The following is a 16,376-nucleotide window of genomic DNA, read 5'->3' as shown; positions in this document are numbered from 1 at the left end:
ATGTTTTTCATCGGCAGGGACTGGGAAACTGGTCAGAATTGAAGGAATGATGGATGGTGCTAAATACAGGGAAATTCTTGAGGGAAACCTGTTTCAGTCTTCCAGAGATTTGAGACTGGGACGGAGGTTCACCTTCCAGCAGGACAATGACCCTAAGCATACTGCTAAAGCAACACTCAAGTGGTTTAAGGGGAAACATTTAAATGTCTTGGAATGGCCTAGACTGCAATCCAATTGAGAATCTGTGGTATGACTTAAAGATTGCTGTACACCAGCGGAACCCATCCAACTTGAAGGAGCTGGAGCAGTTTTGCCTTGAAGAATGGGCAAAAAACCCAGTGGCTAGATGTGCCAAGCATATAGAGACATACCCCAAGAGACTTGCAGCTATAATTGCTGCAAAAGGTGGCTCTACAAAGTATTGACTTTGGGGGGGTGAATAGTTATGCACGCTCAAGTTTTCAGTTTTTTTGTCTTATTTCTTGTTTGTTTCACAAAAAAAAGTATTTTGCATCTTCAAAGTGGTAGGCATGTTGTGTAAATCAAATGATACAACCCCCCCAAAAATCAGGTTGTAAGGCAACAAAATAGGAAAAATGCCAAGGGGGGTGAATACTTTCGCAAGCCACTGTATATGGGATGATAAATAACATTTTGGCTACTAAAAGTTAGCTAGTCTTGGCTGTAGCCGAGTTTCCTTGGCATCTCGCTCTCTCCCTCAGTCTGCTCCCTCCAATGACTGTATGGCTCGCTCCCATCTCACACACACCGCCCCCTCCGCAGCTGCAGCAATAGAGCGCCAGCCTCTCTCCCTCCCTCGCCACAGTCCAGTTAGCTTTGACCCATCTCATTAATTGATCAGAGTAGAGCAAGAGACAGAATCCTAGAGAAGAATTAGGGCTAGAATCTGTGGCACGAGTTACACCACCGTGCCTGGGGACATAGTTATATTTCTATGGAGTAGAAAATGACTCACCTGAATAAGCCCAGTAAGAGTCTCCTCCTGCCGCCCTCCTCTCCCTCACCATGCTCCCATGATGCTCCTTTCCTACTGGCCCCAACTGGCCACCCTGTAGAGCTGAGGGAAATAGAGAGACAGAGGTTAGTGGTAAAAAATTATGTATAAGAACAACACCTTCCTAATATTGAGTTGCATCCCCTTTTGCCCTCAGAACAGCCTCAATTCGTCGGGGGATGGACTCTACAAGGTGTCCAAAGCGTTCCACAGGGATGCTGGCCCATGTTGACTCCAATGATTACCACAGTTGTGTCAAGTTGGCTGGATGTCCTTTGGGTGGTGGACCATTCTTGATACACACATGAAACTGTTGAGTGTGAAAAACCCAGCAGTATAGCAGTTATTGACATACTCAAACCGGTGCGCCAGGCCCTTACTACCATACCTTGTTCAAAGGCACTTAAATCTTTTGTCTTGCCCATTCACCCTCTGAATGGCAGACATACACAATCCATGTCTCAATTGTCTCAAGGCTTAAAAAATATCTTTAACATGTCTCCTACCCTTCATCCACACTGATTGAAGTGGATTCAACAAGTGACATCAATAAGGGATCATAGCTTTCACCTGGATTCACCTGGTCAGTCTGTGTCATGGAAAGAGCAGGTGTTCTTAACCCATAAGAGTCTAAGCCCTGTTTAAGCTGTGGGAGTACTACTAAGATATATGGAATTGTTTTAAGAAAGGCATACCAAGGATCATTTTGCTATTTGATTTTGAATTTTAAGACCCCTTGAAGTAACCCCAAGAAATCAGAAAAAATGATTTGATTAACAATTATTTTTGGCCCATACAAACACATTGAATAACAGATTCACTACACGGAACAACAGATAGTCCCAAACAAAAATCAAAAGGAAGTTTGTTCTGAAGAGTCTTTCCTATATCTGAGAGATACAGTACATGGCCAAAAGTATGTGGACACATGCTTGTCAAACATCTCATTCCAAAATCATGGGCATTAATATGGAGTTGGTCCCCCCTTTGCTGCTATAACAGCCTCCACTTTTTAGGGAAGGCTTTCAACTAGATGTTGGAACATTGCTGCGGGACTTGCTTCCATTCAGCCACAAGAGCATTAGTAAGGTCGGGCACTGATGTTGGGCGATTAGGCCTGGCTCGCAGTCGGCGTTCCAATTCATCCCAAAGGTGTTCGATGGGGTTGAGGTCAGGGCTCTGTGCAGGCCAGTCAAGTTCTTCCACACCAATCTCGACAAACCATTTCTGTATGGACCTCGCTTTGTGCACGGGGGCATTGTCATGCTGAAACAGGAAAGGGCCTTCCCCAAACTGTTGCCACAAAGTTGGAAGCACAGAATCATCTAGAATGTCATTGTATGCTATAGTGTTAAGATTTCCCTTCACTGGAACTAAGGGGCCTAGCCCGAACCATGAATAACAGCCCCAGACCATTATTTATCCTCCACCAAACCTTACAGTTAGCACTATGCATTGGGGCAGGTAGCGTTCTCATGGCATCCGCCAAACACAGATTCGTCCGTCGGACTGCCAGATGGTGAAAGCGTGATTCATCACTCCAGAGAACGCGTTTCCACTGCTCCAGAGTCCAATGACATTGAGCTTTACACCACTCCAGCCGTCGCTTGGCATTGCGCATGGTGATCTTAGGCTTGTGTACGGCTGCTCAGCCATGGAAACCCATTTCATGAAGCTCCCGACGAACAGTTGTTGTGCTGACGTTGCTTCCAGAGGCAGTTTGGAACTAAGTAGTGAGTGTTGCAACCGAGGACAGACAATTTTTACGCGCCATGCGCTTCAGCACTCGGCAATCCCGTTATGTGAGCTTGTGTGGCATACCACTTCGCGGCTGAGCCGTTGTTGCTCCTAGAAGTTTCCATTTCACAATAACAGCACTTACAGTTGACCGGGGCAGCTCTAGCAGGGCAGAAATTTGACGAACTGACTTGGTCGAAAGATAGCATCCTATGACGGTGCCACCTTGAAAGTCACTGAGCTCTTCAGTACGTGCCATTCTACTGACAGTGTTTGTCTATGGAGATTGCATTGTTGTGTGCTCGATTTCATACACCTGTCGGGTTTGGCTGAAATAGCAGAATCCACTAATTTGAAAAGGTTGTCCACATACTTTGTAGTGTATAACAAAGATCAGGAAAAAATTTTATTTATTGAGATGTATTTAACCCTTATTTTTGGCACTAAACTGTCTAAGACCTTTCTAAGCCAGGGAGGAGGTTCTACTAAGCAAAACAAATATAAACAATTATTTGATGAACATTTTCATTTTGCCAATACAAATGCATTGAATAAAAGATTCACTACATGGAACAACAGACAGTCCCCAAAAAAACTCTAAAGGAAGTTTGTTCTGAAGTGTCTATCCTACTGTATATCTGAGAGAAATAAGAAAGATCAGGATTATTTTTCTATTTTTTTATTTATTTTTTTACATGGAATTAACCCCTTATTTTTGTCACGAAACAGTCTCCATATACTGTATACTTCCATGATTTTTTTCAACTGGTACCGACATGGGGACATTCAGACGAGTCTTGTGAGGCCTGTGGGCATCCTTGAGCCAAACGGAGAACACCATCGTGTTCGTGAGGGTCTCATCTTTCCATAGAGGGGTTATAATAGTTTGGACGCTACAGATGATCTTGTGAGAAGACCGATTTTCGGGCTGTCTCATGGTCTGAAAAACACAGCTCTTGCTCTATCACCTTTCACCGCAAATGCGGAAGTGTTACTTACTAATATCTCTAGCTTAAACTGACAGATTTTATGGGGATTTTTATTATTACGTTAATTAGATTCCAACAGGGGTGCGGATATCGACCTTAGGGGATTAATGTTTTGTATACTCAGTGTATGTTAGAAATGTCTAAACTTAGAATTTGGTGGGCTTAATAGGTACACTTATCCTATTGTCTAATATTTGCTGTATTTACATTGAATGGACTTGTATAAAAAATATGTTTTGGGATCTACAGTATTTCAACAAGTCTTTCAGAAAAAAACTATCTTTCGTTAGGATTAATAAAAAATATATATATAATTCTAACAGCAATACAAAGTTATAAAATACTAAAGAAGTGTTCCAGGTCTTTGTATGTTTAACTCTAGGGAATGGGATAGATGTTGCCATCTCAGCCTCAGGCAGGTCAATTAAGCAAATCTGCTGAGTAGGAGCTAGAACAGTCTGGGCAAACATCCAAAGAGATGAAGAGAAGAGGAAAGAAAGAAAGAAAGAAAGAAAGAAAGAAAGAAAGAAAGAAAGAAAGAAAGAAAGAAAGAAAGAAAGAAAGAAAGAAAGAAAGAAAGAAAGAAAGAAAGAAAGAAAGAAAGAAAGAAAGAAAGAAAGAAAGAAAGAAAGAAAGAAAGAAAGAAAGAAAGAAAGAAAGAAAGAAAGAAAGAAAGAAAGAAAGAAAGAAAGAAAGAAAGAAAGAAAGAAAGAAAGAAAGAAAGAAAGAAAGAAAGAAAGAAAGAAAGAAAGAAAGAAAGAAAGAAAGAAAGAAAGAAAGAAAGAAAGAAAGAAAGAAAGAAAGAAAGAAAGAAACCACTCTGTGAGCCTCTACACCACAACTATGAACAGTTGAGCTTGTAGGTGGGTCTGGGTGGGATAACTCCTGAGAGGTCAAAGGTTTTTAGGGGGTTTGTGGTGCAACAAAACACGGATAGGATACTGTACTTCTTGTATATCATCCACTGACTCAAAGGTGAACCAAACAATATATACTCTATGCACTTTCTCTGTAACTCCCCTTTGATGAAATAACCCTACTTTGCCATCCATTTTGTAGTGATAGAGGGAGAGTGAGATGGAGAGAGTTCAGTTAGGGCAGAACAGAACATGCTGTGGGATTAAACAGCCAAAGACCTGGAGAAACAGAACAGGCTCTGGTGTTAAACAGCCAAAGACCTGGAGAAACAGAACAGGCTCTGGGGTTAAACAGCCAAAGACCTGGAGAAACAGAACAGGCTCTGGGGGTATACAGCCACAGACCTGGAGAAACAGAACAGGCTCTGGGGTTAAACAGCCAAAGACCTGGAGAAACAGAACAGGCTCTGGGGTTAAACAGCCAAAGACCTGGAGAAACAGAACAGGCTCTGGTGTTAAACAGCCAAAGACCTGGAGAAACAGAACAGGCTCTGGGGGTATACAGCCAGAGACCTGGAGAACCATATGATAGATTGATTGGCTCACAGGCCTTACCAGCAAAAGCAGGAAAAGACTGCCCCCCAGTCCCCCACGAGACCAGCCTACCCAGTAACCACAGCCCAGGTGTCATCATTGCTACACACAACTTGCCTCCTGTGTGGATCATTTAACCTACAGTATGTGTATGTCTTCCCTCTGTGTGGACCTTAATCAGAAGTAATGATCACCACCATCAGGGTTGATCCAAGGGGAATGTGGAACAACAACAGGAATAGTTTATCTGAAAACCCTCAGAGCCCTTTGATACTCTGAGGCCGCTCTCACATACACTCATCATCCATCAACTGCATTCAGACGTTGCCTGGATTTCCTGAACAAACTGTATTCTGGAAATTGATGAGGAGGATGTACTGTGCGCAGAAATATAAACTGCAATTTGGTAATATCCAAATAGAAAAAGCGAATCCATGCTTTTTCTTTCTGATAAGGTGAAAGAGCTTGTTTAGGGAGTTTTAGATTACTGTCCATTCACTATGCCCAGTTACAGGCTGAGAAGCTACACTATATATACAAAAGTATGTGGACAACCCTTCAAATGAGTGGATTCGGCCATTTCAGCAACACCCGTTGCTGAGAGGTGTATAAAATCGAGCACACAGTCATGCAATCTCCATAGACAAATATTGGCAGTAGAATGGCCTTACTGAAGAGCTCAGTGACTTTCAATGTGGCACAGTCATAGGATGCCACCTTTCCAACAAGTCAGTTCGTCAAATATCTGCCCTGCTAGAGCTGCCCCAGTCAACTGTAAGTGCTGTTATTGTAAAGTGGAAACGTCTAGGAGCAGAACGGGTCCACTCAGTGCTGAAACGCGTAAAAATCGTCTGTCCTCGGTTGCAACACTCACTACCGAGTTCCAAACTGCCTCTGGAAGCAACGTCAGCACAACAACTGTTTGTCGGGAGCTTCATGAAATTGGTTTCCATGGCCGAGCAGCTGCACACAAGCCTAAGATCACCATGCGCAATGCCAAGCATCAGCTGGAGTCTTTTAAAACTCGCTGCCATTGGACTCTGGAGCAGTGGAAACGCGTTCTCTGGAGTGATGAATCATGCTTCACCATCTGGCAGTCCAACGGACGAACCTGGGTTTGGCGGATGCCAGGAGAACGCTACCTGCCCGAATGCACAGTGCCAACTGTTTTTCATGGTTCGGGCTAGGCCCCTTAGTGCTAGAGCATACAATGACATTCTAGACAATTATGTGCTTCCAACTTTGTGGCAACAGTTTGGGGAAGGCCCTTTCCTGTTTCATCATGACAATGCCCCCGTGCACAAAGCGAGGTTCACACAGAAATGGTTTGTCGAGATCGATGTGGAAGAACTTGACTGGCCTGCACAGAGCCCTGACCTCAACCCCATCAAACATCTTTGGGATGAATTGGAACGCCAACTGAGAGCCAGGCTTAATTGCCCAACATCAGTGCCCAACCTCACTAATGCTCGAGGCTGAATGGAAGCAAGTCCCGGCAGCAATGTTCCAAAAGTGGAAAGCCTTCCCAGAAGAGTGGAGGATGTTATGGCAGCAAAGGGGGGACCAACTCCATATTAATGCCCATGATTTTGGAATGAGATGTTCGACAGGTAGATGTCCACATACTTTTGGTCAGGTACTGTTTGTTTGCTGCTGTCTGCAGGAGGGAGAAGGAGAGATACACTGTAGCCCAACACATCTCCCAGAGTGCACCAGTAACAGAGATGCTGGGCTCTTCTGGCGTAGGCTATGAACTTGCATGTGAGGGGGTGGTATGCTCTTACCATGTACCTCATTGAACCAGGTTATCCACTGAGAGAGAGGACACAGGGGAAGCTGTCCATCCCTAAGTTTGAAAGACTAGCCACAGACACAGTAAATATTTTAAATTTTCTCTGAGAGCCTACCCTGGGTGTGTGTATCTGTGTTATACAAAGGTATCTGACTTCTCTCTCCCTCAACTGAGCTCAATACTACAGTAGTGGTGTAGGTAGGCAATATCAGAATGCCTCCATGTTACAGTGAATCAGTCATCAAATACACTCATCCATCCTCCCCTGCAACCTTTAATGCTCTGTTCTCAGTAGCTCCTCTCTCGCCCACCTCAGCCCAATTACCAGATACCAAAGATCATCGAGGCCAACACGCACTCAGAGACCCAAACAGCTTAGCTGCCTGCTGCAACTTGGTAAACATTTCCATCTGCCAAGAACATTTAGAACTATAATAATACCACCCACCACCCCTCCTACAAATGGCAGCTTATGTACCCAGGATAGGGCTGTGGAAGTGTAACCATGCCTATTGATTGAGAACACCCACTCCTCTCCAGTACTGTGTCATTGGGGAGTAGGGGGCAGATTGTAACTTTAGCCTTAGGAGTCAGAGGGGGATTCCTTTATTATTCTACAGCCCCCTCTTGAGAGTGACTCATAGCTTTAGCTTGGTTAAGGGGAAAGGATGGCACACACACACACACACCACAGCTGCCTCTCCTCTGCCCAGCTCAGTTATTACTAATAGTTGCATCATTAGAAGTGGGATTAATTAAGACTCTTCTCTCTGGCTTCAGGTGGTGCACTGTTCTGTTATCATCAAAAAGGTAGCACTAGCACTTTAGCACCACAATGCTGATCTGGGGGAAAGTCAATGATTCAATATGAATAAGAACATTTATGACTAATGTTTTGTTAGCATTAATGAGCATATGAGGGGTACAAAGCAGTTGGTATGCTAAAGTGCTAGTGCTACCTAGCACTTTAGACAGACAGACAGATGTCAGTGATCAAGACTGTTCTTAGATGTTCAGACATTCTGACAGGTGTCAGAAAGTGCCTTCCTTTGAAACATCCTGAACATGACACATCATGTCTCCTGTCTGTGATGAAGGGAGGTGAAAGGGCTAGCAGCTTATGTAAAATGATAGTATGGCAAGATGAATAGAGAGAGAGAGAGAGAGAGAGAGAGAGAGAGAGAGAGAGAGAGAGAGAGAGAGAGAGAGAGAGAGAGAGAGAGAGAGAGAGAGAGAGAGAGAGAGAGAGAGAGAGAGAGAGAGAGAGAAGAGCGGGCGCACAGCCTTCCTATTGAGAGAGGCCGCCGTAGGCAGACCTGGCTCTCAAGAGATGACATGCTATGTGAAACTGAGCTGCACTTTCTAACCTCCTGCCAAATGTATGGCCACATTAGAGACACTTATTTCCCTCAGATTACACAGATCCACAAAGAATTCGAAAAACAAATCCAATTTTAATAAACTCCCTTATCTATTGGGTGAAAAACCACAGTGTGCCATCACAGCAGCAACATTTGTGACCTGTTGCCACAAGAAAAGGGCAACCAGTGAAGAACAAACACCATTGTAAATACAACCCATATTTATGTTTATTTATTTTCCCTTTTGCACTTTAACTATTTGCACATCGTTACAACACTGTATATAGCCATAATATGACATTTGAAATGTCTCTATTCCTTTGGAACTTTTGTGAGTGTAATGTTTACTGCAAATGTTTTATTGTAAAATGATAGTATGGCAAGATGAATAGAGAGAGAAGAGAGAGAGAGAGAGAGAGAGAGAGAGAGAGAGAGAGAGAGAGAGAGAGAGAGAGAGAGAGAGAGAGAGAGAGAGAGAGAGAGAGAGAGAGAGAGAGAGAGAGAGATCACAGACATAAAGGTAAAGAAAGAGAGTGAAGGTTCGTCTGTGTGGGAGGATTGCACGCCGGCGAAACAGCAGCAGCATAGTTACTTGAAGGCAACAGGCAGGTAGTGGAACAGAACAGGAGGGTTCCTGCCAGTCAGCCAGTCAGTCTTAGAGAGCAGAGCTGAAGTGAGACAGCACCATGTCAACAGTTTACACTCATCCTTGTCAGCCTCAGCCGGGAGGGAGTCCCCTGTGGCCCCAGGATTAAAGCAGCCAGCTGGAGCCATAGAGCAGAGCAGACAACAACACAGGGCTCAGGGCTTAGGCCTGCAGACGCCTGAGTAGAGCACACATAGACCCTGAACCTTTATACACCTACCTCAACACCCCTGACACACACTGGCTTAGGTTTATAGGCCTGGGAAAGGATGGTACGGCATGCTACGGCCATACATCTTTACACACCTGAAACAGTATATACCTATTCATGGATTGCACCTCCATCACTCAGTCGTCTTTGCTATGAACGTTCTAAAGACGTCTCACACCCTAACCAGACCGGTTGCATTGTGTGAGCGAGCGTGTACAAGTTATCACAGGTACAACATATTCACAAGTAGAAGTTATACGATTTGTTTAAAAAATATATATACAGTACCAGTCAAAAGTTTGGCCACACCTACTCACTCAAGGGTTTTTCTTTATTTTTACTATTTTCTACATTGTAGAATAATAGTGAAGACATCAAAACTATGGAATAACACATATTGAATTATGTAGTAACCAAAAAAGTGTTAAACATATCAACATATATTTTAGATTTGAGATTCTTCAAAGTAGCCACCCTTTGCCTTGATGACAGCTTTGCACACGCTTCGCATTCTCTCAACCAGCTTCATGAGGTAGTCACCTGGAATGCATTTCAATTAACAGGTGTGCCTTCTTAAAAGTTATTTTGTGGAATTGATTTCCTTCTTAATGCGTTTGAGCCAATCAGTTATGTTGTGACAAGGTAGGGTTGGTATACAGAAGATAGCCCTATTTGGTAAAAGACCAAGTCCATATTATGGCAAGAACAGCTCAAATAAGGAAAGAGAAACGAAATCATTACTTTAAGACATGTCGGTCAGTCAATACAGATAATTTCAAGAACTTTGAAGTTTCTTCAAATGCGCTATGATGAAACTGGCTCTCATGAGGACCATCACAGGAAAGGAAGACCAAGAGTTACCTTTGCTGCAGAGGATAAGTTCATTAGAGTTAACTGCACCTCAGAATGCAGCCCAAATAAATGCTTCACAGAGTTCAAGTAACAGACACATCTCAACATCAATTGTTCAGAGGAGACTGCGTGAATCAGGCTTTCATGGTGAAATTGCTGCAAAGAAAACACTACTAAAGGACACCAATAAGAAGAAGACACTTGCTTGGGCCAAAAAACACGAGCAATTGACATTAGACCGGTGGAAATCTGTCCTTTGGTCTGATGAGTCCAAATGTGAGATTTTTGGTTCCAACCGCCGTGTCTTTGTGAGACGCAGAGTAGGTGAACGGATGATCTCCACGTGTGCTGTTCCCACCATGAAGCATGGAGGAGGAGGTGGGATGGTGTGGGGGTACTTTGCTGGTGACACTGTCTGTGATTTATTTAGAATTCAAGGCACACTTAACCAGCATGGCTAACACAGCATTCTGCAGCGATACGCCGCCCCATCTGGTTTGCGCTTAGTGGGACTATCATTTGTTTTTCAACAGGACAATGACCCAAAACACACCTCCAGGATCAGATGACCTGGCCTCCACATTCACCCGACCTCAACCCAATTGAGATGGCTTGGGATGAGTTGGACCACAGAGTGAAGGAAAAGCAGCCAACAAGTGCTCAGCATATGTGGGAACTCCTTCAAGCTGTTGGAAAAGCATTCCTCATGAAGCTGGTTGAGAGAATGCCACAAGTTCAATTTGTAAGTCGCTCTGGATAAGAGCGTCTGCTAAATGACGTAAATGTAAATGTAAATGTGTGCAAAGCTGTCATCAAAGCAAAGGGTGGCTATTTGAAGAATCTCAAATATAAAATACATTTTGATTTGTTTAACATGTTTTTGGTTACTACATAATTCCATATGTGTTATTTCATAGTTTTGATGTCTTCACTATTATTCTACAATGTAAAAAATAGTAAAAATAAAGAAAAACCTTTGAATGAGTAGGTGTGTCCAAACTTTTGACTGGTACTGTATATATATATATATATATATATATATATATATATAATACCATTCAACTCTCCTTTAAACCTCTTAGAGAATGTGTAATGGAAGTTATTGAACGTCGTAGACAACTGTGCTCGGTGCCCACTGCCTAGAGGTTACTGGATCTGTAGAATACTTCAGCTCTGTAAAGGTACATGTAAGCTATGCTCTGTGGTGGCATGCACTGAACATGTGTGATGATGCAGAAATATATACTTCCTGTAATGTTCACCATGTAAATTTCACAATATTTTCAGGTCTCTCCAGAGAGGTTAGATCGGGTTCAAGTCCAGGCTCTGGCTGGGCCACTCAAGGGCATCCAGAGACTTGTCCCGAAGCCACTCCTGCGTTGTCTTGGCTGTGTGCTTAGGGTCGTTGTCCTGGTGGAAGGTGAACCTTCGCCCCAGTCTGAGGTCCTGAGCGCTCTGGAGCAGGTTTTCATCAAGGATCTCTCTGTACTTTGCTCCGTTCATCTTTCCCTTGATCCTGACTAGTCTCCCAGCAACTGCTGCTGAAATAAAATCCCAAAACATGATGCTGCCACCACCATGCTTCACCGTTGGGATGGTGTCATGTTTCCTCCAGACGTGACGCTTGGCATTCAGGCCAAAGAGTTCTATCTTAGTTTCATCAGACCAGAGAATCTTGTTTCTCATGATCTGAGAGTCTTTAGGTGCCCTTTGGCAAACTCCAAGCGGGCTGTCATGTGCCTTTTGCTGAGGAGTGGCTTCCGTCTGGCCACTAACATAAAGGCCTGATTGGTGGAGTGCTGCAAAGATGGTTGTCCTTCTGGAAGGTTCTCCCATCTCCACAGAGGAACTCTGTGGAGTTTTTTCAGAGTGACCATCGGGTTCTTGGTCACCTCTATGACCAAGGCCCTTCTCCTCCGATTGCTCAGTTTGGCCGGGCGGCCAGCTCTAGGAAGAGTCTTGGTTCCAAACTTCTTCCATTTAAGAATGATGGAGGCCACTATGTTCTTGAGGACCTTCAATGTTGCAGTAATTTTTTGGTACCCTTCCCCAGATCTGTTTCTCGACACAATCCTGTCCGGGAGCTCTACGGACAATTCCTTTGACCTCATGGCTTGGTTTTTGCTCTGACATGCACTGTCAACTGTGGGACCTTATATAGGCATGTGTGTGCCTTTCCAAATCATGTCCAATCAATTGAATTTACCACAGGTGGACTCCAATCAAGTTGTAGAAACATCGCAAGGATGATCTATGGAAATAGGATGCACCTGAGCTCAATTTCAAGTCTCATAGCAAAGGGTCTGAATACTTATGTAAATAAGGTATTTCTGTTTTTTATTCTTCATACATTTGCAAACATTTTATCGCTTTGCCATTATCGGGTATTTTGTGTAGATTGATGAGTTTATAATTTGTTTTAATCCATTTTAGATTAAGGCTTTAACGTAACAAAATGTGGAAAAAGTCAAGGGGTCTGAATACGTTCCGAATGCACTGTATGTGTTAGTTTTTTTGCTACTATCGGTAGCATTAGCTAGCGATAGTCGGCTGTACCTGCGCACAAGCTACGGTATTTTTCATCTTATAACTTGTCTTCCATATCATTTTTTAAATAGTTAGCCAACATGTTTTCAGCACTTTTACTTCCCTGATTGATCAAAACTCGTTTTGTTGTGCTCTCTCTTGTCTCTCTGCAGCAGACATAGAGTGAGCAATATGTTTGGAACATCAAATCGCAATATCGAATCGCAATACATATAGAATTGTGAGAAATGCAATACATATTCTATCGGCACCTAAGTATCATGATAATATCATATCGTGAGGTCCCTGGCAATTCCCAGCCCTAGTCAGCGAGCGTCTGAGTTGACGAACGCTAAAATATAACTTGCTTCTATTTAAGACGTTAGATGCGCAGCAGCCTTCTGCCTCTCCCATCTTCTCATTGGTTTTCACGAGCATACAAACCAACGTAGGTGCATGGAAGATCACACTTGGTCCCTTTCAGCCAATTTTTTGTGAACTCAGTGTGGTTCATACATTTTTTGAGCAGTGTGAACACTCCAAAAGAACTCAGACCCCTGAAAAAAGCCCTCGAAGCAAACTGAACAGAGACCATCTCAAGAGGTGGTCTGAGTTCAGTTCGCTTGAATTCCGCGGTCCGGTTCCCTTTTTTAGGGCAATGTGAACACAAAGCTCCCCAGGTTCCTGGCCCGCTAGCACACGCTCGAAAGCCAAGTTAACAAACAGATCATCGACCATTTCGAATACCACCGTACCTTCTCCGCTATGCAATCCGGTTTCCGAGCTGGTCACGGGTGCACTTCAGCCACGCTCAAGGTCCTAAACGATATTATAACCGCGATTGATAATAGACAGTACTGTGCAGCCGTCTTCATCGACCTGGCCAAGGCTTTCGACTCTGTCAACCACCGCATTCTTATTGGCAGACTAAATAGCCTTGGTTTCTCAAATGACTGCCTCGCCTGGTTCACCAACTACTTCTCAGATAGAGTTCAGTGTGTCAAATCGGAGGGCCTGTTGTCTGGACCTATGGCAGTCTCTATGGGGGTGCCACAGGGTTCAATTCTTGGGCCGACACTTTTCTCCGTGTATATCAATGATGTCGCTCTTGCTGCTGGTGACTCTCAGATCCACCTCTACGCAGACGACACCATTTTGTATACATCTGGCCCTTCATTGGACACTGTGTTAACAAACCTCCAAACGAGCTTCAATGCCATACAACAATCCTTCAGTAGCCTTCAACTGCTCTTAAACACTAGTAAAACTAAATGCATGCTTTTCAATCGAACGCTGCTAGCACCCGCCCACCCGACTAGAATCACCACTCTCGACGGGTCTGACCTAGAGTATGTGGACAACTACAAATATCTAGGTGTCTGGTTAGACTGTAAACTCAACTTCCAGACTCACATAAAGAATCTCCAATCCAAAGTTAAATCTAGAATCGGCTTCCTATTTCGCAACAAAGCCTCCTTCACTCATGCTGCCAAACATGCCCTCGTAAAACTGACTATCCTACCGATCCTTGACTTCGGCGATGTCATTTACAAAATAGCCTCCAACACTCTACTCAGCAAATTGGATGTAGTCTATCACAGTGCCATCCGTTTTGTCTCCAAAGCCCCATACACTACCCACCACTGTGACCTGTACGCTCTTGTTGGCTGGTCCTCACTACATGTTCGTCGTCAAACCCACTGGCTCCAGGCCATCTATAAATCACTGCTAGGCAAATCCCCGCCTTATCTTAGCTCATTGGTCACCATAGCAGCACCCACCCGTAGTCTGCGCTCCAGCAGGTATATCTCTCTGGTCATTCCCAAAGCCAACACCTCCTTTGGCCGCCATTCCTTCCAGTTCTCTGCTGCCAATGACTGGAACGAATTGCAAAAATCTCTGAAGCTGGAGACTCTTATCTCCCTCAATAACTTTAAGCATCAGTTGTCAGAGCACCTTACCGATCACTGCACCTGTACACAGCCCATCTGAAATTAGCCCACCCAACTACCTCATCCCTATATTGTTATTTATTTTGCTCTTTTGCACCCCAGTATCTCTATTTGCACATAATCTCTTGCACATCTAGCATTCCAGTGTTAATACTATTGTAATTATTCTGCACTATAGCCTATTTATTGCCTTACCTCCATAACTTGCTACATTTGCACACACTGTATATATATTTTCTGTTGTATTTCTGACTTTATGTTTTTTTTTTTACCCCATATGTAACTCTGTGTTGTTTTTATTGCACTACTTTGCTTTATCTTGGCCAGGTCGCAGTTGTAAATGAGAACCTGTTCTCAACTGGCTTACCTGGTTAAATAAAGGTGAAATAAAAAATAAAAAATAAAAAAGGTTCGCTTGTAATTATTATCGCACCACACACTAGACTGCAGCACCGTTTCCCCTGCTATAACTCCTCACATTGGTGCCACATGATGATGTGCAGGTTTGTGGAAACAACGTGTGCCATTTTTGGATATTGATTAGCAATTGTCAAGGATGCACAGAAATTCCAAAATATGTGTAGAGTTTTGTACTGACACGATGTATAGATTATTTGTTTGCAATATGTGATCTATAGGCTAAGACAGCTTCATATGCTGTTTATTCGATTGTGGGGTTTGAATAGTGTGAGAAGACCACAACATATTTGGTTAGAATCACAACATATGGTACAAAATCAATAATAGCTCTTAAAGGGGCAGTAGACTACATTGGGTGTACAATTTTAAACTATAGCATTATTTAATCTGCAGTACTCTTCTGCCATTTATTCTGTTACCAATATTATCTTCTGATTATAATTATTGTGTCTCATCTTTTAACGTGTGAGTTTCAAATATCTCTAACGGTCGCCCCAGCGTGAGTTTTTTTATGTACGTGATGTCAGAATGCACTCACTGTTCCAAAATGTGATTGTTACGCAACAGGACAGTAACCTGCGCTGCCCTCAAACCAAGACACACTGCCTGCTAATTATCTATAGGCTATGTTTCTACTTGTCAATTTCTAAATATTTTCTAACAAAAAATAATTTCTAACAACAGTTTGAATTGACGTGTGTTCCACCTCCTCATTAATTCACATAGAAGTAGCCCATTTCAATGTTGCGGACAATTTATGTTTGAGGCTTTACTGAGCCGGACAAACTTCTCTCTTCGAGAAGAGCCCAAGCACTTCCCCAGTGTTTTCGCCGATCAAGTATGCAGACAATTGCACAGTCTTGCACAAACTGTTTCCCCCTGGCACATTTTCTGGCTGGCGCTCGCATTGCCTTCATTGTTGTTTTCCTTACAAATAATAACTTTGGACATGTGTGCATTCCTATCAAAGTAAGTGCCTTATTTTCTGTATATCGTGTTGTCGTTTCTCCTGAAGCATACAGTACAGTGGGGAAAAAAAGTATTTAGTCAGCCACCAATTGTGCAAGTTCTCCCACTTAAAAAGATGAGAGAGGCCTGTAATTTTCATCATAGGTACACGTCAACTATGACAGACAAATTGAGATTTTTTTCCCCAGAAAATCACATTGTAGGATTTTTTATGAATTTATTTGCAAATTATGGTGGAAAATAAGTATTTGGTCACCTACAAACAAGCAAGATTTCTGGCTCTCACAGACCTGTAACTTCTTCTTCTCGTTACCTGTATTAATGGCACCTGTTTGAACTTGTTATCAGTATAAAAGACACCTGTCCACAACCTCAAACAGTCACACTCTAAACATCACTATGGCCAAGACCAAAGAGCTGTCAAAGGACACCAGAAACAAAATTGTAGACCTGCA

The 16,376-nt window shown here is 43.1% G+C and overlaps 1 protein-coding gene across 1 annotated transcript in view; it reads right to left on the bottom strand.

The window, feature by feature from the left end:
- The window catches only part of LOC311134172 (receptor-type tyrosine-protein phosphatase gamma-like), a 229,138-nt gene that overhangs the window by 178,039 nt on the left and 34,723 nt on the right, over positions 1-16,376 (bottom strand). The window contains exon 2 of the mRNA XM_084167783.1: positions 977-1,078. Within this exon, the coding sequence (XP_084023909.1) occupies positions 977-1,078 (102 nt within the window). The remainder of the gene's footprint in view (positions 1-976; positions 1,079-16,376) is intronic.

This window comes from Coregonus lavaretus, assembly GCF_964263955.1.
Source record: "Coregonus lavaretus genome assembly, chromosome: 8".
Classification (NCBI taxonomy): Eukaryota; Metazoa; Chordata; class Actinopteri; order Salmoniformes; family Salmonidae; genus Coregonus; species Coregonus lavaretus.
This window is presented reverse-complemented; position numbering and strand designations above follow the sequence as displayed.